Raw genomic sequence first — 24470 nt, forward strand, 5'->3', positions numbered from 1 at the left:
GGATGGTCTTAATTTGACTAATCTTGTGCTTAAATTTAAGTGCTTACAACTTAATATTGAATCTTCATCTTAATCTTAATTTCTAGACTTAGTAAAGAAATATCTTAGTGATTATAGAGAACAGATGCGGCATTTTATCTACTGTCTCGCTCCGATTTCTCGTTAGAATTTTGATTTTTTTTTAATTTTGAGGAATCGAAGATACTTATTTATAGTTTAAGTACTAGGTATGTTTTGCCATGTGACATGTTTCTAGCATATTCTTCGTTTGACTTAACGTGTCACATCATTTGACACATAAAATTAATTTAGACTGATTTAAAAATAGGAAAAAAAAATGTGATCCTCGATTAGGTCGTTGTAGAGAAAGAATTTCGTTAAGAGCAAAGCTTTTCGGACTTGTCAATGCAATTTATTGTGATAATAAAGTGGTAAATCAATTGGGTATTTTTTGTAATTAGTAATTTTAGCAAAATTAATTTGGAGCTGCTACAATGGCTATGTCTGTGAAGAATATGTACATTATTATAGTAACTCTTGGTGTTCTCTCATTTATATTTGGGGTTATTGCTGAGCATAAAAAGGTTAGTTAAAGTAAATTTTATTATTTATTATAGACCAAGATTTCAATAAATTGGAGTTTTTTTTGTTTTTTTTTTAAAAAAAAATAAACGCTTCAGTTTCTATGAATTTGATTTAATTTGTGAAAGTGAGGTTTTTTTTTTATATGTTTTCCATTTTCATTCGTAACTTTGATTTTCGGGCCAATTTGCACTTATTTCACGAGATAATTACACAAATAATTTTGTTCGCCAAAATTAGATGAATAGTAAGAAATCACTTAGTATTTTATTTATTTTTGCCTCCACTAACAATTGATCTTGAGTTTCTCAATTTACTTTATTGACCGTTCGCAATTTTAATGAGAATTTTTCTTGCATGGGGTGAAGAAAGCCATAGTAGTTGATTGGGAGGTATTTATTGTATATGTTTGATGTTTTTCGATTGGAAAATCATGCGGATAAAAAAATATATGCTAGTTAATTAGTTATAGAGCATAATGAAGTTATTTTTGAGTTGGTATATGCATAATTCCCCTTTTCAATTTCATCAATTGAGAGTAAGATTGCTATGTCCCCTAGAGATGCAATGCATGCAGAGCTACATAACATGTTCTTGAACTGAACTAGTATAGTTCATATTGCTCGGACTCCCCAAAATTGATATTGCACTTATGTCGGATCCTTCAAAAAATTGCATTGTTTTTGGAGGTTCTGGCACGCGATTAACGAGATTTCGGAAGAGTCCGAGCAACACAGAGTAATATTTTCTAAGTATGTTCCATGTTCTGTTATCTGTCCTTTTGTCATTTGGAATTTTCTGAGTGTTCTTTTGGTTGCAGCCAGCAAATGGTACTGCAATACTAGGAAAAGGGGTTGTTATTTGTAAATATCGATCTGATCACACTGTTGCACTGGGCTTATTGTCTTTTATCTTTCTTGCTGCATCTGGTGTGTTTGGCTTTTCGTCATTGTTTTACCCATATAAGGGGAAGTCAATTCCTCAGGCTGTTCTGCTGAGAAGCACTAGTTTCGTCGTATTCCTCAATGTTGCTTTGTAAGTATTATTTCATCTTGTCGTCATCTCTACTTTCTTGTGTCATATATACAAACTCATTTGTCTTTGATCTTCTGCTGGTAAAATAAAAGGGGTATAACTGGCTTAGCAGCAGTGCTGTTGTTGTGGCCTACAATCAGTGAGCAACTTCATATCCCGCGTAACATACACCACAACCTGAACACAGAGTGTCCAACTGCCAAGACTGGTCTTCTCGGTGGCGGTGCCTTCTTGTCTCTTGACTCTTCGCTCTTCTGGTTGGTTTGCTTGATGCTGGCTAATAATGCTCGAGACGATTACTTTGAAGATGCAGCAGATCGAGGATGCAGTAAACGATGAAGAAGATGTAGTGCCTGAGATGTGTGTTATGTCTTTCACTCACTTGCTTCCTTTTTTCTGATTCAAAAGGGCAAACTTTTTAATTGATCTGTTTGAGCTGATGTTGTGTGTATTAACCATCTAGGAAGTCAAAAATGAATGTAAAAGAAGATGGAAACACACGAACTTTTATGACACAGTAACATAACAAATACATATTTTGAGGCGGATGGAGTATATGTTGGGTGGGTTGAGGCTATCCCTCACACTTATAAATTGACCACCAGCCCTTTCCATTTCCGATGTGGGATAACCCGAACGACAACCCAGTTTCTCTCCGTGACATCGGGTCTTAGGCTGGAGAGAATGACAACCCAGTTTCTCCCCGTGGGCTGAGACTTGTTGACAACGATACCAATGTTGGGTGGTCTTGGGCCTTCTCAACCCAAAAGCTAGCTCAAATGTTGAGGCTTTCCCTCACACTTATAAATTGACCACCTGCCCCTTCCACTTCCGATGTGGGATAACCCAACAGTATATATATATATATATATATATATATATATATATATATATATAAAACACTAATACCTCGCTATGATATAAAAATTTTATCTACACAAAAGTTGAGATTCTACTTCCGCCACTCACCCTAGAACCTGGACCTCAGATGTAACACCCGAGCCCCAATCCAAACAACACTTCATAGTAAAACTTCGTCTACCACAATTTCATCGAACTATGAATTCAACATTGGGTGATGCTTGCTAGTATTGTTTCATCTCATCTATAAAACGAAGGAGATGGTCATAATTCCAATCGGAAATTTCCTCGAGTATAGGTGCAGACGCTAATATAAGCCACAGAAATTCCATTTCTACCTCAAGACCATTAAAAGGTACCTTTCGAAACATGTTTAATGCTTCTGAAGAACATTGCCTGAACACTGAAAGATTTGACATGGTTCAGAGCAGTCAAATGATTCTACGGCAGAAAGTACTAGAAAAATATCAAAAAAATAGTTAAGGATACAAATCAAATGCACCCATTTGGTTATGTACATACATAAATGTATATTACTTCATTTACGTCGTAGATACAATGTATTTTTGCTATGTTTCGAAAAAACAACACTATATTTTACAAATAACATATTTGAAACTTGTGATCTAAATTTTTTTTTTGAGATATTTGTGTGGTCGTAAATTATTTTATTAAAGAAAAAAAGAGATTTTTAAAAAGGTTAATTATTTCTAGTTGTCACGAAGTAACATTACTCTTAAAAACGGACTTAAATAAAAAGATTGTCACATAAAATAAAATGAAGAAAGCATAGTGAGATGTTGTAGTCGGAGATTTCAATTAGAATTAGATTCTTTTTATGTACGTAAACAGAATAAATTTTGCTTTGTTACGAAGAAAAAAAAACTATATTTTGCAAAAACGAACGCTGATAATACTATTTATGAAACTTCCTCTATAAAGAAAAGGAACAAAAAAGGCCGGCCCATTACAGTTAATCCAGGCACCAAAATTGGGCTTTGTTCAGATCCAACTAAAACAACAACAAAAAGAAGCCCAGGCCCGTACCAGCGAAAATACAAAAACTAGCAAGCTAATTTTCCCACACCGTCTGAGAAAAATTTAATTGGGGAATTTATATTCCAAAACATTGACATAGTTAATTGTCCCTTCAGGGACATCCGATAAAATTGGAACGATACAGAGAAGATTAGCATGGCCCCTGCGCAAGGATGACACGCACAAATCGAGAAATGGTCCAAATTTTTTTCTACAAACTAGAATTATTATTTTGCCTAATATGTTATTGCTATAAGTTTTTGGTTATTCATAATTCATGCATATACAAATTTAACATTTTCTTTTTATATTCATCTTCAAAACGGATCGGACTTATTATTTTTTATCGCCACACGCCTTTCAAAACAATGCTTATGTAATCACAATGTAGTGAAAGAATATCACCCAAAACTTACCAATACAATGATATAATATCGTTACATATCCAAGAACAAAAGTACAACTTTATTTCTCTAATTAAGGGTTCGTTAATAGTGTAGGAGAATAACTTTTCTACTATTAACTTTCAACGATATCACTTGACGCCGAAGATGAACTGTACATGCATCACCATACTTTGAAATTGTATAACGTTTTCAAGTATGATGATATTGATGTTCAGTCCATTTTCGATGCCAAGCAATATTCAAAGTTAATACTAGAAAGATTGTTATTGTGAACAAGCTACACCCTATATCATATTAAATGGCACATGTAATGTTGCAATAAATTTTTTTAATACCTAAAAAATGATTATACAGATAATATTTGAAATTTACATTTCCAAAAGAGTAGTAGTGCACATGTCATATGACAGTAATTCATGTGGTATTTTTTTTCATTTTAGTTGTCATAATTATTAGTAATAATTATTATTTTTTTATTAAAAAATCAACATTAAATTACTTTCGATTTTTATTTTTTGAGTTATTTAAATCAAAATTATGTGACAATACAATATGTTAAATGACAGACAACATCATATGGGGCTTGTACTTTTTTGTAAATACATGTGATAAAATCAACCACTGTATAAACAGAAAAATGTCAAAGTTATTTTTGAACTATTTGTTTAAATATGTCCTTAAATTATATCGACTCAAAAATATCTTTTATGTTCAACTATTAGGTCATACCTACCCTTCTAGTTAACGGAAGTATCTATGTGTGTGTTAAACATCACATGGCCACCACATGTGCACGCCCAAACAGACCTCAACTTCACATAGACGATTACGAAAAAGGTTAAACTATCCTTAAACTATTCAAAATAACTTAAATATGCCCTTAAATTATATTTCGATTGAAAAATACCCTTCACATTTGACTATTGGACCACACTTGCCGTTCTGTTTAACAAACACATCAATGTGTATACTAAAATGTCACATGGACTTCACATATGCACGCCAAACACATCCCACCTCCACATAGACGACTTAAAGCCCTAAGTTTTACCCCTAAATAATGTTGTACGGTACAACCACTTTATGTTGTGAATTCTAACTGATTAAACAAATTTAGATTGTACTTAATTATCAAATTTAGAATCTTTTATATCTATTGAGTATTAGGATCATGATTCTTTTAATGGACTATAGGACATGTTATGAGTGAAAAAAGGGATCAAACGGGTAGTATAATAGGATCATGACACATGTAATAAAATATGGGTTCGTCAATGACAGGATTATATTTGTACCACTAATTGGACGGTAGGGGTATATGTGTACGCATAATATAACAAAGGGTATATATGTACCTTTTATTAAAGTTCGGAAGTAAATTCGTCCCTTTTCTCAAAACAAAATTATTTGCCATTTGAACTAAATCTTCCAAGCCCCAAATAGGTCCAAAAACGAAAAGGTTTCAATCAATATTTACAAAACGGAAAAGGGCCTAAAATATCCTCAAAGTATTGAAAATTGTATAAAATTACCCTCCATCCACCTATTGGCTCCAAAATACCTTCTCACTCACCTAATGGGTCTAAAATACCCTTGTCATCCATCTTTTGGTTCAAAATTGACCACTTATTTAACGGTTTCATATTTAAACTATTTAAATATTTTTTTAAATACGTGACACTCAACTATTTGTTGTAATTTAACTTATTAGTATAATTTATAAATCAATCTACTACCCACTCATTACTAATTAAATCCCTCCAATTAATAAACTCGTCACATTATTAATGTAACAACAGAGAAACTACATTCAATTAGGTGTTTTAAAAATTTGAGGCGAAAATATCTATAGAAGTAAATTATCATACATTCAAGTTTCTAAATAAAAATTTCCAATAAACCTAAAAGTCTGACTATGTTCATCTTAATTATTCTTACGTCTCAATTATGTGATGTTACTTCATAAGTAACTTTTTTTTCAAAATAATAAACTAAAGGTTTTAAAACAAATCATAAAATATTTATAAAATTATATTTTTTAAAAAAGTACATGAATTAATTCGGGATGTATTACTTCTTTATCTTTAATCATAAATTTCTAATTCAATATTGAAAGAGAATCTTATTGAAAGTGTCCTCTTAAATAAGCGGCTCAACCTAAATTTAATTGGGGTTTCGATTCGGACTCAAATAATTTTAGATGTCATTTTCAAGAATCTATAATTTTATCGTATTTTAGTAGTGTTTATGACGATTGATATTATAATTGGATTATTAATTGGGTGGGGTGTAGTTAGGAATCAGTGAGTAGTTGATTGGTTTATAAATTATATTAATAAATTAAATTATAACCAATAGTTGAATGCCAAGTCTTTTAAAAAATATTTAAAGAGTTCAATTTTAAACAAATTAAAAAAGTGATCAATTTTAAACTAAAAGGTGGATGACAATGGTATTTTGGAGCCAATAAATGGATGAAAAAAGCATTTTAGAGCCAATAAATGGATGAAGAGTAATTATACCATTTTCAATATTTAAAAAGTATTTTAGGCCCTTTTCCATTCATAAAAACAATATTAACTTTTATCAAAATAATAACTAAGAAAATATAGCTCTAAAAAGGAGGAAAAAATAGGAAAACAAGCAATCTGGTTTTCCAATATAAAAATAACAAAGAAGCTTTCTGCAGACGATGAGGGAGAACTAGCTTGGGTGTTTTTGCTGGCTATGGGCCTGGGCTTCTTCTTTTTGTTGAATCTGAACAAAGCCCATTAACTGTAATGGGCTGGTCTTTTTTATTCGGAAAATTTAGCTAACTAGTCAAAAAAACCAACTTATTTAGTGATAATATCAATACTTTAATAATATTAGTAAACATGTCAAAAATGTAATTATTTTAAAATAAATAATTATTATGATATTATTAATATTTTCTCTCTCATTATTTACAGTTTTTCTTTCTCTCTCATAGATTACACATTTTCCTATATTTATGTAACTGGATAAATATTAATGTCATTTGAATTATTTTCTTTCTTTTCTTAAGTTTATAAATTTCTCTTTCTTACTTTCTTCCGAATCAAATTTCCAGATTTTTCTCTCTTTTCTTATTCTTCTTTTAATTTTTCTCTCTAACATTCTTCCAAATCAATTTCACAGATTTTCGATTCAATATATTAATATTTTCTACTAATTCTCATTTAATTTCGTTGCAAGATTTGATTTGAAGATTAACATTGATTTGGGTATAATGTTTTTCAGATTCCTTATTTATTTACTTACTGATTTTAGTGTTTTTTTTTTTAATTTTGTTGTTGTCCTTAAAATATTTTTTAGGGTTTGAGACTACATAATTTTCTTTCCAATTGACGTTTTCAAGAGAGTTACTAGAGTTATTAGACAAAATAATCAAAGTTCTTCCGATTTTCCATCATTTAATTTTTTTTTCACTCAAGAATTAAACAACAATGTAGGTTCCGCTTCTAAGGAGGATATACGACTGAGAAAAATGTATGAATCCATCGATGTGCAAAATCCCACACAAATTCATAACCATGAAGTTGAAGAAGACTAATTTGTTGGAGAAGAGGTTTTTTTTTTACATGTTCTGTGTCTTGCATGTTAGTTTAATTTGTTTAGTAATTTTTAAGATGAAAAAAAATTCATGTTACAATGCGTTTGGAAGTGTATATGGAATTTTTATCGTGTTATAGTTAGTATTTATTTTTATATTTCATATATTTATTGTATTTTGTGTTTTTTTTTTTTGTGTTAGTTATGTCAATATAACACATTATATGAGTTTGATTGTGTATATTTCATAGTTTTGATGTTTTTTGTATTCATAGATTTGGAAGTGTATATTGAATTTTGTTGTTGTTTTACATGACGTATGTATTTTTGTATTTCATTATTTTATTGTATTTTATATCCATAGATTTGGAATCGTATTTCATATATTTAATTCATTTTGTATTATGTTTTTTTATAGTTATGTCAATGTACCACAATTAATATTTATTTTTGTATTTCATAGTTTTATTGTTTTTTGTATTCATAAATTTGAAAGTATATATTGAATTTTGATACTATTTTAGTCAGTATGTATTTTTACAATTAACAGTTGTATTCATTCAAAAATTATGTTGCATTGTTTCTGAATTTGACATTTTTTTCTAATTTGTATTTATTCTAAAGGTATGTCAACTAGTTCTGTATTTTATTTAAGAATGAGTACACCAAATATTCAGTTATTTCTTTTCAATTTTATATTTCATTCACTTTTTCATCATACTAATTTTTTGTATTTTATATATTATTATACAAAATTCAAACTAGAATAAATAGAAATACAAATAAAATACATATTGAAATGAATACATATAAGATTTTTGATGAAAAATTAACTATATAGGGAAAAAAATTTATGAAAATACAAATATATTTCTTAAATGACTATATAGATAAATTCGGCATGCCTATTGGAATGAATACAAATTAATAAAAACTTATAATAAATATAAATAGAATATATTGTGAAATGAATATAATTTTAAAAAGGTAAAAATTCTGGAGAAAAAAAAAGAATAATTTGAATTTTATTTGAAAATGTAACTGATGAGAAAATTAAGGATCCTTACTTTTTTTGAAATATTCTCTCCATTGACTTTCTCCCTTTTGTTATTAAATAATTATACTCTTTAAATAAAAACAAACAATAAAAACATAAATAAGATACATAACAAACTAAAATTTGACATTTTTACTAAATATTAAAAGTGTTGCTAATGAGCCCTCTTAAATGCTAAAATATTGACATTTTGAAAAATTTCCCTTTTTATTTTACAGCAAAATATTAATAAATTGTATTTTTTAGTGTTTGTTTTTGCAAAATATGAAATAAATAATAAAAAAATTACATAAATCCACAACTAATTTGACTATATAATTTAAAAAATTCTATTATTTGAAAAAGTTACAAAAAAGATCCCTAATTTATGTGATGTATCGATCGCATACATCATTTACAATGTATCGACATACACAATGTATCGAAATGTTACTTTACGCGATATAATAGTCGAATAAATCACTTTACGATATATCAGGACACACATGATGTATTGAAACATTACTTTACAAGATGTGTCGAAATGTTGAGTGATGTATCTGAAACCGTAACGCAATGTATCAGGGCGTTGAGAGATGTAGCTAAAATAGGGATGCTATCGAGGTGTTTTGGGATGTACTCGAATTCTATAAAATTTAACATTTAAGAGATTTTAATTATTTGAAAAACAAAAGTAAATATACGATGTAATAAACTCTTTAACTAAAGCTTATCACTCAAATTTCATCAAGCTCATCATTTGAAATATTTAGTTGAGTTTTTTACTAAACAACTTTGAAATTGGAGTTGCTTATATTGATTTCTTTCTTTGATGCCATTTTAAATAAAATTAAAAGAAATTAAAGTATAGTAGTCAGTAACAAACACGGGAGAATTTATTTACAAAAGTTTTAATACATATTTTTTAACCTCAACTTTTAGTTTATGGCATTCAATAAACTTTAATTTCCATTAACACATAGAAACTCCATTTTAATGTGTTTGATATATATATATATATATATATATATATATATATATATATATATATAACTTTTTTATGTATAATTTTACAAGTGACTATGAAAATTTAAACAATAAAAACTTCATTTATAATGTTTTTATAATCTATAACTAATTTTTAATATAAATGAAGTCATTTCCCATTGGATTAGTGAAAAAAGTTCTTTAGTAATATATATATATACGCAAAAAATAAACTAATTTTCTCCGTACAACAAAACTAATATATATATATATATATATATATATATATATATTAGTTTTGTTGTAAGGAGAAAATTAATTTATTTTTTGCTTAATAAATGATCAAATAGTATTGTCTAAAATAAAATATGAAATATGTTTGGTAATGTCACTGGAGCAACTTTTTTTATGTATAATTTTTCAAGTGATTATGAAAATTTGAACAATAAAAACTTCATTTATAATGTTTTTATAATCTATAATTAATTTTTAATATAAATGAAGTCATTTCCCATTGGATTAGGGAAAAAAGTTCTTTAGTAATAAAAAGACAATATGAATTTTTTTTTCTGCTATGCAAATAAGTTAAATATATCCTTTTACTTTAAGATATTAGTCGTTCAAGTTATAGTCTAGAATATAGAAAAATTCTTAATAAGAAGTTATCACGATCCAAGAATGGATGTGATGGCACTTGTCTTATTCTATCAAGACAAGTCAGTTTAACCCAATAATTTTGATAAAATGCGCAAATAAAATCAAAGTTTGATGACAATTACCAATACGAAAAATTAATTTAATTCAATTCCCAAAATCTGTTTGTCACGTGCACAAGTTTCTAATGTAAATAAATAATAGAACTGAAATAAGATACACAGTTTAAATGACGTTGTCTTTCAAGTAAAAATAAAGTCATAAACGGGATTAGGAAGGTTCGTTGAGATGATGACAAACAACTACCTCACAATTCTCCACGAGATGCCTCGGAAACGAAGAAAATGGAAGGTATCATGAAGATCCGGCCTCGTAACCTGACAAATATTTGTAGAAGCAAGGGGTGAGTGTCAAACCACACGGTACCCAACAATCAAACTTCCAAATACAAGATAAGAGAACAAAATATGGATACTCCTTACACCCTATTCGAACCTCTATATTACAACCTGTATAACACCAGTCCAACCAAACAGCTCACAAGCACCCAACTCAATAACAACACTCTAACATATTGCAATCCTCAATAACAATTCAATATTCATCAGTCACAAATTTCACAGAAAATCACTCACAAGATCAGCAAAACACAAGTTCAAGTTCATCAATGGTCAAATGGTGCAATGTCATGAAGTGCGATATCAAATACAGTGATGCATGTCTGACATAATGATACACACCCGTTGTCTCTCAGTCTGGGAGCCATGGGGGACATATATGTCCATGCATCTGTCGCGGCGCACGACACGACCCTCGATAATAGTAACGTCGCGGCGCGCGATATGTTTCTTGAAATATAATATCTATCGCGGCGCGCGATACGACCCTCGAAATGGTACATCCTCTTAATACATAACTCTTATCATAATCATGTTTCAGATGTAATGCAAATGACATGTTTAAACAAATAATGAGGAAATAACCATTTTGATAACAAAACACAATTCACAACAATGCAATCGTAGTACAACATCAAGAAATAAACAATAAGCCTCCAAATCATTTTCAAATATCACACAAGGAAATACACGAATTTCATACGCTTAACAAGGGTTTAGAAATCCACTTGCCGTAGACAATCGAATAATCACTATAGGACTTGAGCTTTCTTTCTGTTGAGCTTCCGAATCGATGCAATCTATTCAAGTATATATTCACAATAAGGTTTCGGAACTAACAACACCCACATTATTATGCTTTTGACATTCACTTTAAAAATTCACCCAAATTTATAATAAAGTTCGTAATTCTCTATGCCCATTAACTTGTCAATTTTTTCAATTTCTTCAAAAATATCGGAGATCTAATGACATTCACTAGAATACGATACATCTAATATTCAATTACCTATTTTAATATATCAAAACTAGAATTACAAGGTGATGATAACATAAAAAATTGCAAATTTTCGAAACTACTGGTCATGAAATCAATGGTGAAAATCAATAAACCCAAAGGCCTTAATGTACATAGTAACAATCTAAACCATTTAGTGAGCATTCAACTTAATTACTACTTGAAATTGTTGGTAGCACCAAAGCATTTACTTTCTCCAATTAATTTGAAAATATAAATATAAGATCTGCCATTTTTTTTTCTTAATTCCCACAACCCCCTTTCAATTTTTATGCTATTATAATATTATTATATACATATATAGGTAGCTTTTAGTGAAAGCATAATCATTATCAAGATCAATTAATTCAATTACATGCAGAGATTAAAATTCGCAATCCGTAGCCGCGGATAAATTTTTTGTCCATCTATTTTCTTTTTGTTTATTTCTTTTCAAAATTAATTAATATTACTGAAAAGAACCTAAGATATCCTTAAAGTATTGAAAATGATATAAAATTATCTTCCATCTACCTATTGACTCCAAAATGCCCTTCTCATCTACCTATTGTCTCCAAAATATCCTTGTCATCCACTTTTGGGTTCAAAATTGACCACTTATTTAACTTTTTAAAATTAAACTCTTTAAATATTTTTTAAAATACTTGGCGTTCAACTATTGGTTATAATTTAATTTTATTAATATGATTTATGAACCAACCCACTACTCATTCATTACTAATTAAACCATACCCAATTAGTAATCCAATTATAATATCAAAATCACCATAAACACTACTAAAACACGATGTAATTATAAATTCCTGAAAATGACATCCAAAATTATTTGAGTCCAAATCGAAGCCCCAATTAAATTTTGGTTGAGCCGCTTATTTAAAAGGACACTTTCTATACGATTCTCTTTCAAGATTGAATTAGAAATTTATGATTAAAGTTAAAAAAATAATACATCCCGAATTCATTCATGCATTTTTTTAATAACATAATTTTATAAATAATTATGATTTATTTTAAAACCTTTAATATATTATTTTGAAAAAAATTTACCTATGAAGTAACATCACATATTTGAGACGTAACAATAATTAAGATGAACATAGTTAGATTTTTAAGTTTATCGTTAATTTTTATTTAGAAACTTGAATGTATGATAATTTACTTGTATAGATATTTTCACCTCAAATTTTTAAAAACACTCAATTGATAATAGCTTTTCTGTTGTTGCATTAATAATGTGACGGATTTATTAATTTGGAGGGGTTTAATTAGTAATGGGTGGGTAGTGGATTGATTTATAAATTATTCCAATAAGTTAAATTATAACAAATAGTTTAGCGCCACGTATTTAAAAAAATATTTAAATAGTTTAAATTATTTAAAACTGTTAAATAAGTGGTCAATTTTGAACCAAAAGGCGGACAACAAGGGTATTTTGGAGCCAATAAGTGGGTGAGAAGGGTATTTTGGAGCCAATAGGTGGATGGATGATAATTTTGTACAATTTTCAATACTTTGAGGGTATTTTAAGCCCTTTTCCGTTAATATTAAAAGTGATAAATTTTACTCGCTTATCTTATCATATAAGAGGTCAAGTAGTATAAGGTTTTAAATTAATTAATACTTTAGTCCATTAACTATTAATTATGTCAATTATCTATAATTACCCATCAATTAATTAACTCAAGTAAAGCAAATAGTTTCAAATTCTCAAAAATAATTTATTGGGTCATTACAGAAGTGCTTACTTCTGAATGAGCTCTACAGAGAGCAAATTTAAACTAATCAAATTCTAATTCAAATATCAAATATTGAACAAAAAAGAAAAAATTACCAAGTATCCAAATTTATCAAATTTTTCTCCATAAAAAAATGTTTTTGATTGGGGTGGTTTAAGAGAATAAAGTTGTCACTTTTACTTTACCTCTTTTCTGTAATTTTATATTACTCATTTAATGCAATTAGAATAAAAAGAAAAATTTGATTCTTTAGATATTATTCGTTGTGTAATATTTTGGTGGGAGAATTCAGAATTGTCCAACTTTATATTTTTGTCAAAAGATAAAGAAGACAACTTTATTAATTATGTTCATATTCTATGTCATTTCATTTTAATTGATACTAAAGCTAGCATATTTAATGTTAATCCTTGTAACAAATTGGCCATTACTTAAATCATCAAGATGCTATAAGATATTTTGCATAAAAATTAGTACAAAGTATAGAAATTCCATATATTCGGGGCTAATTATATTCTATTTTAATTATTTTTTTAGTTTCAAAAAATTTAAATTTATTATTGTTGTCCAATATATTTCTTAGTTGTCTGATAGATTGAAAAATGATATGTTACTTAATGGTAGAGATATATTTGAAAGAAATTTTTTGCTATCTTTTAAAATAATAAAAAAAATTGCAGATCATGATATCTTAAGTTATGTATTTATATAATTTTTTTCTAAAAATTAATCTAACATATAAAGAAAATTTTAATTAGATTTAAACCCCTTACTTATGCTCAATTATGCAAAACTTGTCAATGGATTAGATAAATGATATTAGGTAAGTCAAAGAAACGTGAATAATGAAAATTCTACGAAGAGGCTTAAGTTTGAAGTTTTAATTTAAGAATTAAAGTTTATTTATAAAACGCGAATAAAATTTTAATTTAATTTTAGAATCATAATTTTAAATATAAATCTTGATTCATAAGTTTTTTTTCTTTTTGTAAATAAAAAGTTCATCATTTTAAATTTTGTTAAAAAAGATTTATCCTCTTTGTGAATATTTTATATATTATGTGTATTTGAAAATTTATAATACTAACATATAATCGCAAGCAGGGACGACCCTATCTTGTTTCAAGTGGTTACATCGAAAAAATATACGTATATATTTAATCTGTTCTTTTGAAACAAAACACTGTATATAATTAATTTAACTACACTTAAGCCGATAGTAACAGGTAGCTCCTCGGCAAAGTGGTTACAATTTGATTGATGCATCACGATCGCAAGCATGCGTTTATAAAAGGGATATGTAAATGTTCGATTTATTCATGAAATATTTCATGATATTTTGTTACTTTATTTATGAATTATAATTTACTTATTTGGTAATATATATATAAGAATCGAGAAATTTTGATAATTTTTACGAATTGTCGAGTTTTTCAAACGAAATTTCAAATTATGTCCAAACGGGGAGTTTGGGGGTAATATTGAAAGATTTGTTAATAGTGGGATAAAATTGGTAATATATGATATAACTGAGGACTAAAAAGGATATATTTTTATGTCTATTTCTGCTAAATCTCATTACCCCATTTAGCACTGAGGTTTTTCACTTCTCTGAATCCAAAATCCTCAAACTCGCCGGCCTCGCCGCAAGTCGTCGCCGGTGCCGGAAAATCATTTTGTCCCCTGAAAATCTCATTAGCTCGTAGGAAGTCGTCGTCAATGGAGAAAACGGAGCTGAAGGATGATAAAAGCAAAGAGGTAGAAGAGGAGCAAGTAGTGAACCCATGGGAGGTATCAGCAAAAGACGGCGGGAAGATTGACTATGACAAATTGATCGACAAATTTGGTTGCCAGAGGCTTGACGAGTCGTTAATTCAGAGAGTTCAACGTCTTACGAATCGGGCACCTCATGTTTTCCTTCGCCGTGGAGTTTTCTTTGCTCATCGTGATTTTAATGATATATTGGATTCTTATGAGAAAGGGGAGAAGTTTTATTTGTACACTGGCAGAGGACCTTCTTCTGAAGCTTTGCATTTGGGTCATCTTATCCCTTTCATGTTTACAAAGTAATTGGGATTTGAATACACAATGCTTATTGGGATTTTTTTGCTTACTTTTGGGTTTGTGAATTTGTTTTATTGTGCTGCAGGTACTTGCAGGATGCTTTTAAGGTGCCGCTTGTAATACAGTTGACTGATGATGAGAAATGTATGTGGAAGAATTTGTCAGTGGAAGAAAGCCAAAGACTTGCTCGTGAGAATGCTAAAGACATTATTGCTTGTGGATTTGATATTTCAAAGACGTTTATTTTCTCTGATTTTGACTATGTTGGTGGGTAAGTAGCCTCTTTTTTTCTTCCGGAATGCGGTTTATACTATAAGTAAAATGTTCATATTGAGAATTCCTTTTTTAGATTGTATTGTTCGAGTGTTTGGTGGGTATAAAAGCATGTATACATATGCTAATCATACTAGAAGTGGTATATGTTACAAGGATAGTGTTTTGGTGATATTTTGAAGTTTTAAAAGTTGAAAATAATGTTTAAGGGATTAATGAAGTATACAGAGTGAGACTTGGGATACTTGTAAAGTGACACAGAGTCATTGTCCTATTTTTGATGGGAAGTGTCCTCAATGCAACAATGATTTTTCTTTCTGGATGCGGTGGACGGGAGCAAAAGGAGACTCAGTTATATTGTTTTCATGGTTATGTTTTGTTGCTTTGGATGTGATAAGGGCGGGCGGGTGGGTGTTGCTATTTAGAAAGATAATTTTTGCTTATATGGTCGCACAAGGATGCAATCAACTTGTGCTTTCTTTCAAATTCATGTGTATGTCTCCATGATTTTTATTTACATGCTTTATGATGTATTTCTTGTTGGACAACTTAGAGTATTGGTGCTAATAAAAATTCTTTTTGCGCAGCGCCTTTTACAAGAACATGGTCAGGGTTGCAAAATGTGTCACATACAATAAGGTGATTACTTCCACTTTATATCTAGAGGAGTATGTTGTGTTAAAGTTCTTAAACGTATTATGCTGTGTGGTTTGTTTTTCAGGTTGTTGGTATTTTTGGTTTCACAGGTGAAGATCACATTGGGAAAGTTAGTTTTCCACCAGTCCAGGTAGCATACTCCTCAATGTCGTAACTATAGTCTGTTTATAACTCACTCTATTTTGCAAAAACTTTTTTTTCAAGTTTTGGACTAATGCTTTCGGAAAGATCTTCGTACTTCCCATTCTTAAGTTATCTTTATATGTACATCCCTCCAGTGGCCCCATAATAAAATCTAGGAAAATGAAGACACGAAGGAAATATAGAGAAAACCACAATGCTTTGACCCAAAGAAACAATATAGCACCAAGAGGTTTTCTCTAAAACCTTTCTGTGCTTCCATTTGTGAAGCTTATGTTCATTATATTCATATTTGTTTTCCAATTTTCACGTCAAATAGATTAACTTTGGAAAAGTCAAAAGCTTGAAGAAGCTGGAATAGTATACTTCACCTAGTCCCCCACCCCCAGAAAAATAAAAAAAATGGAATAGTAGCTTACTCTGAATCTTATACGGGTTTTATCTTTTCCTCAAAACTTAGAATTTGAATTTGGTTTTGAACGCATGAAAAACTAACATAGCTGAATTTATAAAATTATAGGCTGTGCCATCCTTTCCCAGTTCATTTCCTCATATCTTTGGCAATGAGAACATTCGCTGTTTGATTCCATGTGCCATTGACCAGGTTTTTTCTTGCTCCTTTTTTCTGTCAAATTTCTTTAAATACATATATTTTGAACCTGGTAATGTTATTTCCTACAAAAAAATTGACATGATTACAGTGGGTATGTTGTTGTGGTTTCTTCAAATGTCTAATTACAGTTGCTTGATTGAGCAATATATTCCTCACTTAGTAGTTACTACAAAAATGAAGTTGTATGTTTTGTTGTCAATAAAATAGTACTATTTGTATAGTCACATGGGCATACTTTTTTTGGGTGAAGTAATTAAATTGTATTAGAAATGCATCTAGTGGTGCAGAGATTATAACTGAAAATAAAGTTGCTTCAAACATGAAAATTACATGAAGCTAACTCTGCAAAATCTATAAAGCAGCCAAAAACATAAACCCCTTAAACCCTACTGTGCTAGAGAGTTAGGGAGCTAACAAAATCCAAAAAATTATCCGTACTTCTAAAGGGGTGGGCATATTTTGTTTGAGAGTGGTGGTTATTCCCGATCAGTAGAAGCAATCTTCATTTTTCATTGCCACAAAGATCTCATAGTAACCTTCATAACAACCTCCAATATGATAGAAACCATTGATTTCCTTTAAGGAGTTCTCTTTTGATTTTAATGTATTTTTGGTGTGCTGAACTAATGAGAGGCTTGAGTTGATTTTATACATTTTGCACTTTTAAAAGTCGACACCATCTTGATGTGTTATGCACTTAAGATATTTGACTTATCAAAAGAAAATGCTGGATGGGCGATCTCAAAATTCTGCTTGGTCCTGTTCAATTGGTGGTATTATATATTAGGGCTCAAGTTATTGTCTTGTCATATTGCTATGCATTGGAGGCAACATTTTTTTAGAACCTAAACGCTGGAAGCAACATTTTCTCTTGATAGGTGCCTTTCTTTGTACTGCGTAATCTGCTGACGATAAATCTTGTCCTTCTTTTGGGTTGTTAGGTCTCCGTATGTGGTGAATAGACATTAGCCTAAGCCTATGGTGCGGTCATTACTCTGTTAACATTGAGCTATTTTCTAGTTAAATATTCTAACTGATAGTTCGTGGGCGTATGATGATTGACACAATTTAGCAAGTTCAAGCTGTTATCTGCTGGATTAAATAGGCAGATAAGCAAGAAATCTCCTGTTTTGCTTTAAATTATATTGATTAGCCGATATATAGACACTGTCATTTTATCTTCAAAGAAAAAGAAAACAAATCTAAAAAATGGAGGTCATGTTGGTTTTATTGCTTCATTTCTTTCTTTTCCTACATGCTATGTCTCTCATGATTTTTTCATTGATAGTTTTCTCCTCTGTTTCTACTGGAGGAACTAACATCAGTAAGTGATCTTTCAGGATCCATATTTCCGAATGACTCGAGATGTTGCTCCCCGGATAGGCTATCACAAGCCTGCTTTGATTGAATCATCATTCTTTCCTGCGCTTCAGGTTTTTCCCTCCTTATAGACCAGTGACCGACCAATTTAAATTTTGTTACAAATTTACAATCAGATTTCACTTTGATCACACTTCTGTGACTTAAGTCTTTTACAGTTAATTAGTAGGAACAATTTGTTCTATTATGCTTGTCTGTCCTCAACTTGTTGCCACGAAGGCTTAACTCTTCTGGCCACAAAATGACCCGAATGCCACTGCTAAAGGAAATTTTTTGCAGCATCCATAATCAGATAGTTAGAAAGAATCACTATCACCTCAATGACCTCTTATATGATCCTTTTGAGCGGTGGCAATCTCTATAGCCCAATTCCTTACAAATGAAAGCTCAGTTCTGGTGCTACGTTCTGGTTATATGTGTATTTCAGCATCTTTTTTTGAATAGTCAACTAGAGCCTTTCTGAATGACAAAAAATTGCAGTTTACAGCATGTGCTTCTTCACAGCTCATAAACCAGTAAATGTGGCGTCTTTTGGCCATAGACCTGTAAAACATAGTTAAACTTAAATCTAGTTTATTTTTTTGTTTAATTTTTGTAAAGGATGAGTAATGCAGCATTTCCGATAGCTAGCTTTATCTCCCTTTGTAATTTTTTCTGTACCTAGAACCTGAGTCGTGGTTCTTCATGCTAGAGAAGCATTTCGCGACAAGGAGACCTAGTTACCTGCTCCATAAGATATGCAAATTTTAGTTAAGAACACTTGCCATTTATCAACTTCTCAACAGACATTAATCTTATTTAGAATCTGTTTAACGAAAAATACATAAAGCATGGAATGACAGTTCTTCCTCCTTCATGAAGGAAACACAACAAACAATTTCCTTTATGAGATGTTGATCAAAGCCCCATATCTTCAGTAACTTTTTCATAAAGGATTAGTTCTAGTTGGATATTGTATGGTAGAATTCTTTCTGTCCATATTGCAAATAGCCTTCGTATGAATGTTGTCTATGTGCCACAAAATCGTTTTTTGCATTTGAAAATTTCAAAAAATTTTATGTTCTTTTCTTTTTTCACCTTTCCTCCGTTTTTACCACATACATGCTCTTCACAGTTGAATTTGGTTCTTTAATTCTGTAATTGCTAATGATTCTTGAGTTGCAACTTATATGAAAGGTATCACTAACTGTATAATGGTTATATCATTTCATCTTTTTTCTTTGTCTGATGTGCCGACCTCCATGTTGGTATCTGTCTGATTCCAAACAAGTAGAAATAAAACTGGTTCTCATCCTTTTTATTTGTCAAATTAATTTGTGCACACTTGTTTCAGCTTATGTTGTTTAACGTGTCTGCTTGTAAAAATGGTCATACTTTTCTTCTGTTAATATTTTACTTTTCTGTTGAACATTTGCAGGGGGAGAATGGAAAAATGTCTGCTAGTGATCCAAATTCTGCCATTTATGTGACTGATTCAGCAAAAGAGATAAAAAACAAGGTTGGGCTTTCAAATGTATTATTGCGCACCTTCTCAAACAAAATAAACCTACTCAAAAAAGATATTTTTACACATTTGATGCACCTAATATGTCAATGCTTTTATCAATTGAAGGACATCCATTTTGTGCATAATCCTGTTCTTATTGATCTCCTTTTTCTGTGTTGTCCTTTCCTTCTTGGATGAGGAGGGAGGATTACTATAGACAGTCTTTATATAAAATTCAATAGAAACAATGCACCCAAGTATGTGGCCTAATGGTCATGAAGTGGCTGCAAACAATTGAGATCAGGATTCAGATCTCAGTAGAGATAAAGAAAACACTAGGTGATTTCTTCCATATGTCTAATCTTCATGCAGAGAGTTACCCGGAATATGTGTTGGTGGGAGGTGGCATGTATCCGGTGAAATAGCTGTGATTTGCACAAGTTGCCTTGGACACCACTTTCATAAAGAAAATTATTAGAAACAATGCATGCTGAACTGAGCAAGTTAATTAATAAGGTGTTGTACAACTCAAAATATGACAATCAGAATTATAGGATGGAATTTCGAATACATAAAAATTTTCAATAAGTTGTCTTTATCTCCAGATGTGGGCCTTTTCTTGACTAAATTTAATAGAACTTCAGAAATTTTTCTTTATGAGTCTGTAAAAATGGTATTTGTGACAGATACTCTTGAAAAGAAACGTATCTCGATTCTTGTTCAATACTGGTGATGATTTTTCTTCAATTACTTTCTGTGTCATACTTATTTCTCTGAGAATACCAAAGCTTCAATTTGTTCTTTTTAATGTTTTTGTTCGTGGGGAGTGGGGTGGGATGAGGGTGCGGGTTACAATGTTGAGGCAGATTCAGAAGCTATAAAATAAAGTAAGGGAGAAACCATAGAAGACCAACCAACTTTAATGTGGAAAATACTTTCAAATGAAACCAAAACAAAATCTAGAATAGTAAAAATCTGACCACGTTACAATAAAACACCTAAAGGAAACAAACTAACATATTAAGCTGGCAGAGGAATTGATTCTACAAATATCTTATCATAACTAAAGTGATAAAAGATGCTAATAAGAAATAAAATACTCTTAAGCTCTCACGAACTTCATTAAAATTCATTCTAAAAGAAAAATGACACTAACTAAATGAGTATTTATAGTTATGATAACCCAAGAGGCAAATGTACAAATTCCCTTAATAGTTAAACTCTAGCGAAAATGAGTTAACAAGAGTTCTTGTCACACGATTTCTTTGATTCAAGGAGATTAATTGGGCTTGGATTTCCTTGTTTGGTTCCTCCATAGTCTTCAGGTGATGATACGAGATCCTTTGAGCTAAAAATCGTGGAACTGTAATTTCTTACCTTGAATCCTCATAAATTGAAGGATTCACTTGACTTGTTCTATCTAGCTTACTGATGTGCATCATATGCACTAGTGTTTGAGTCCAGTTGATTACAGGAGTTCTGACCGAGGTAAACTGGAAACTGAGGCAATTTGAATATGTGAGAAGTTAATTTGTTTAGCGCCATTTTAGTTCTTAATTATTTTAATCAATGAATACTTGTCATTTCAAAAAGAAAGTTCTTATGTGGGTTTCCAAAATGGGCATTATCCAGATTGATTGCTCTATGCCAAATAAATTATTTCGATAGGATTATAATGACCCTTTAAACTGTAACTATGTGCAGATAAACAGATATGCATTCTCAGGTGGACGAGACTCAATTGAGTTGCATAGGAAGTACGGAGCAAACCTGGAGGTAATTAAATTTATATGAATCCAATAGCTAATTCGTAGGATAAAATGCATTTCTATTTAATGATTGTACATGCTTGAATATAGCAGCTTGTAAATGCAATTTATCTCTGCTTGTTTTCACCTCTGTTGGATCAATATAGTTAACTTTGTACCATCTTAGCCATGGAAAAAAAGTCAGCAAACTAAACCTCTTCTCTTGGATACTGTGCAGGTTGATATACCATTTAAATATCTTGGCTTTTTCCTGGACGATGATGCAGAGATGGAACACATTAGAGAGGTTACAATTCATGCTTTCCCTTAGTGTTTCTTTGCTATCAAATTTGCATTTGTAGAACTCCAGCTTTTAGCATTCAATTCAGTTATGCACGGACTACCGGCAGATGATATTACCAATAATACTTATTTGCTCAACTTTCAGGAGTATGGTTCGGGCCGTATGCTGACAGGTGAAATTAAAAAGAGGCTAGTTGAAGTACTAACAGATCTAGTTGAAAGACATCGACGGGCTAGGGCAGCAGTGACTGATGAGGTAACTGACAGTGGACTTTCTGAATTTCAAATTACTCAGTCTCCATGTTGAATTGCCTTGGATTATCCATTCAACTTGTCCTGACTATATCTGAATTTCTAATGATATGATTCCTTTAGTGACCAAGCGATTCAAGCTTGATCTGCTAGTGTAAGTGAACACAATGCGATTGAAATTAGCACCAAGTCTCCATTTTCAATATTCTTCCTCGCATAATTCATTAATTATGTTAAGGGTGTGCTGCGTGCAAGCTCGCCCTAGCATAAAAAAAAAGATATGCCGAGGGTGTGAAGGTCTCCTCTCATGAGCATGACATTCCATCAGGAATTATTCCTCTTTTTCGAGTACTCTCAGGGAATTAAGAGGAACAGAACCGGAGGGTTCTGCCTTTTCAAAGTGCTCTTTAGTGCCTCTTTTACTTGTCCAACTTACTGGATGTCTCGTCTCCTTTCTATGCTCGTTTCGTTTAATATTTTATTTTTTCCTTTTCTATTCTGTTTCCAGTATGATTAATTTATTTACTTGTTCCATGGTCTTCTCTGCAGATGGTAGATGCTTTCATGGCTGTCAGACCACTTCCCAATATGTTCAATTGAATGACCAAAGTATAATTACTTCTGGAACTGTTTTTTTCTTTTCTGTAGTTTGTTACTCGTTATTGTAACTCAAGTTATGCTTACAAGAACAACGTCAAGAAGATGGATTTGTGGTATATTGAACATGTTAAAAATGTTTTTTCTGCATGTACACTTTGCAATTACAAGATACACATCGTGGACATGTTAAAATTGGTTTTGCAGACATGTATAAGAATGTTCAGATCTTAAAAAGACAGAGTTGTCCTATTTTTCAGTTGGTTGAGGCTAAATTATATATCAATAACTGATAAATCGGTATTCTAAAAGTGAAAATCACATGTCATAAATATATATATATATATATATAAAATCAAATATCCCTTTATTTTGAAGCAAGTTTTTGACAACGGGATTATTCAAAATCTATATATCTATATAAATCTGGATATAAGATTGTGTAACGACCTGTTAGTCGTTTTGAGCAGTAGAGTTTATTTCTGGTAATAACTGTCTGGGTCGACGGATCCCACGACGGACCGTCGAGGAGGTCTCGTTCCAAAACACTTAGATTCTGGAAATTTGGGTACTGAGAACAACTCTCTGAACTTCGCGACGACATGGCAGGACGGACCGTCGTGGGCAGGACGGACCGTCGTGGGCACGACGGACCGTCACATACCCTTTAGAGAAATTGAGTCTCTGAACTCTGTGACGACTCAGCAGGACGGACCGTCGCAGGAACGACGGCTCGTCACAGACTGCGTAACCCTGACTGGGTCGGATTTCTGTTAAATGTTTTAAGGGGCGTTTTGGACTATTCCTGCTTATAATTTTTAAGTTAGTGGGTGAATGTTAATAATTCAATTACTTGGGGGTTAAAGGAGATAACCTTGAATTAATTAGTGGGTTACTTTGGTCATCTTTTATACTTAATTATATGGTAATTAGGGTAAAAGAAAAAGAGTTTGAACAAGGAAAAACCAGAAAAAGAGAAAGAGAGGGAGAACGATCGAGAGAAGAGAGAAACGAAGAGGAAAGCAAAGGTTTTGGGGGATAGCTTGCTTGATCGCGAATTCTTCGGTGGAGGTAGGTTATGGTTTATGCTATTTCATAGTAAACTCTTAATAGCGAATGATATGTATTGGGTAGTATTGTAAACCCTTCTATATGCTTAATTGTGTGCTTGCATGATGTGATTGTATAATTGTGATAAAATAAGCATGATGAGGCTGTCGAATCTGAAACCTTAAAACCTCTTTGTTAATGATAATGCCTTGGTATAAAAGAAGGCTTGATGAACTAAAAGAATGAGGTTAATGGATCGGGTGTCACGAACCGACACATAGTATTAGGGGATCGGGTGTCACGAACCGACACATAGTATTAGGGGATCGGGTGTCACGAACCGACACATAGAATTAGGGGATCGGGTGTCACGAACCGACACATAGAATTATGGGATCGGGTGTCACGAACCGACACATAGTATTAGGGGATCGGGTGTCACGAACCGACACATAGTATTAGTGGATCGGGTGTCACGAACTGACACGTATTATTAGGGGATCGGAGTGTCACGTTCCGACACAAGAGGAATAAAGAGAATGAATCTTGAATTATGTTAATATACTCAAATTAATGAACCT

The 24470-nt window shown here is 31.3% G+C and overlaps 2 protein-coding genes and 1 non-coding gene across 3 annotated transcripts; all 3 read left to right on the plus strand.

Moving 5' to 3' along the window:
* The first annotated feature begins 315 nt into the window (after nucleotides 1-315).
* On the plus strand, nucleotides 316-2394 carry LOC101253819 (uncharacterized). Its single transcript, XM_004246183.5, has 3 exons — nucleotides 316-584; nucleotides 1403-1617; nucleotides 1710-2394. Exons 1-3 carry the CDS (start codon nucleotides 495-497, stop codon nucleotides 1954-1956), a joined length of 552 nt encoding a protein of 183 aa, XP_004246231.1. The 5' UTR covers nucleotides 316-494; the 3' UTR covers nucleotides 1957-2394.
* A 1228-nt stretch (nucleotides 2395-3622) lies between these two features.
* On the plus strand, nucleotides 3623-3725 carry LOC112939994 (U6 spliceosomal RNA). Its single transcript, XR_003247960.1, has one exon. It is a non-coding gene; the product is annotated as a U6 spliceosomal RNA (small nuclear RNA).
* A 10919-nt stretch (nucleotides 3726-14644) lies between these two features.
* LOC101246271 (tryptophan--tRNA ligase, cytoplasmic) lies at nucleotides 14645-23076 on the plus strand. Its single transcript, XM_004246023.5, has 11 exons — nucleotides 14645-15391; nucleotides 15475-15660; nucleotides 16250-16301; nucleotides 16384-16449; nucleotides 16981-17064; nucleotides 18414-18506; nucleotides 19871-19951; nucleotides 21644-21715; nucleotides 21926-21994; nucleotides 22136-22246; nucleotides 22792-23076. The coding sequence occupies exons 1-11, from the start codon at nucleotides 15045-15047 to the stop codon at nucleotides 22840-22842; spliced, it is 1212 nt and encodes a 403-aa protein (XP_004246071.1). The 5' UTR covers nucleotides 14645-15044; the 3' UTR covers nucleotides 22843-23076.
* Nucleotides 23077-24470: the final 1394 nt, after the last annotated feature.

The sequence above is a fragment of the Solanum lycopersicum genome, chromosome 8 (genome assembly GCF_036512215.1).
Source record: "Solanum lycopersicum chromosome 8, SLM_r2.1".
NCBI lineage: Eukaryota > Viridiplantae > Streptophyta > Magnoliopsida > Solanales > Solanaceae > Solanum > Solanum lycopersicum.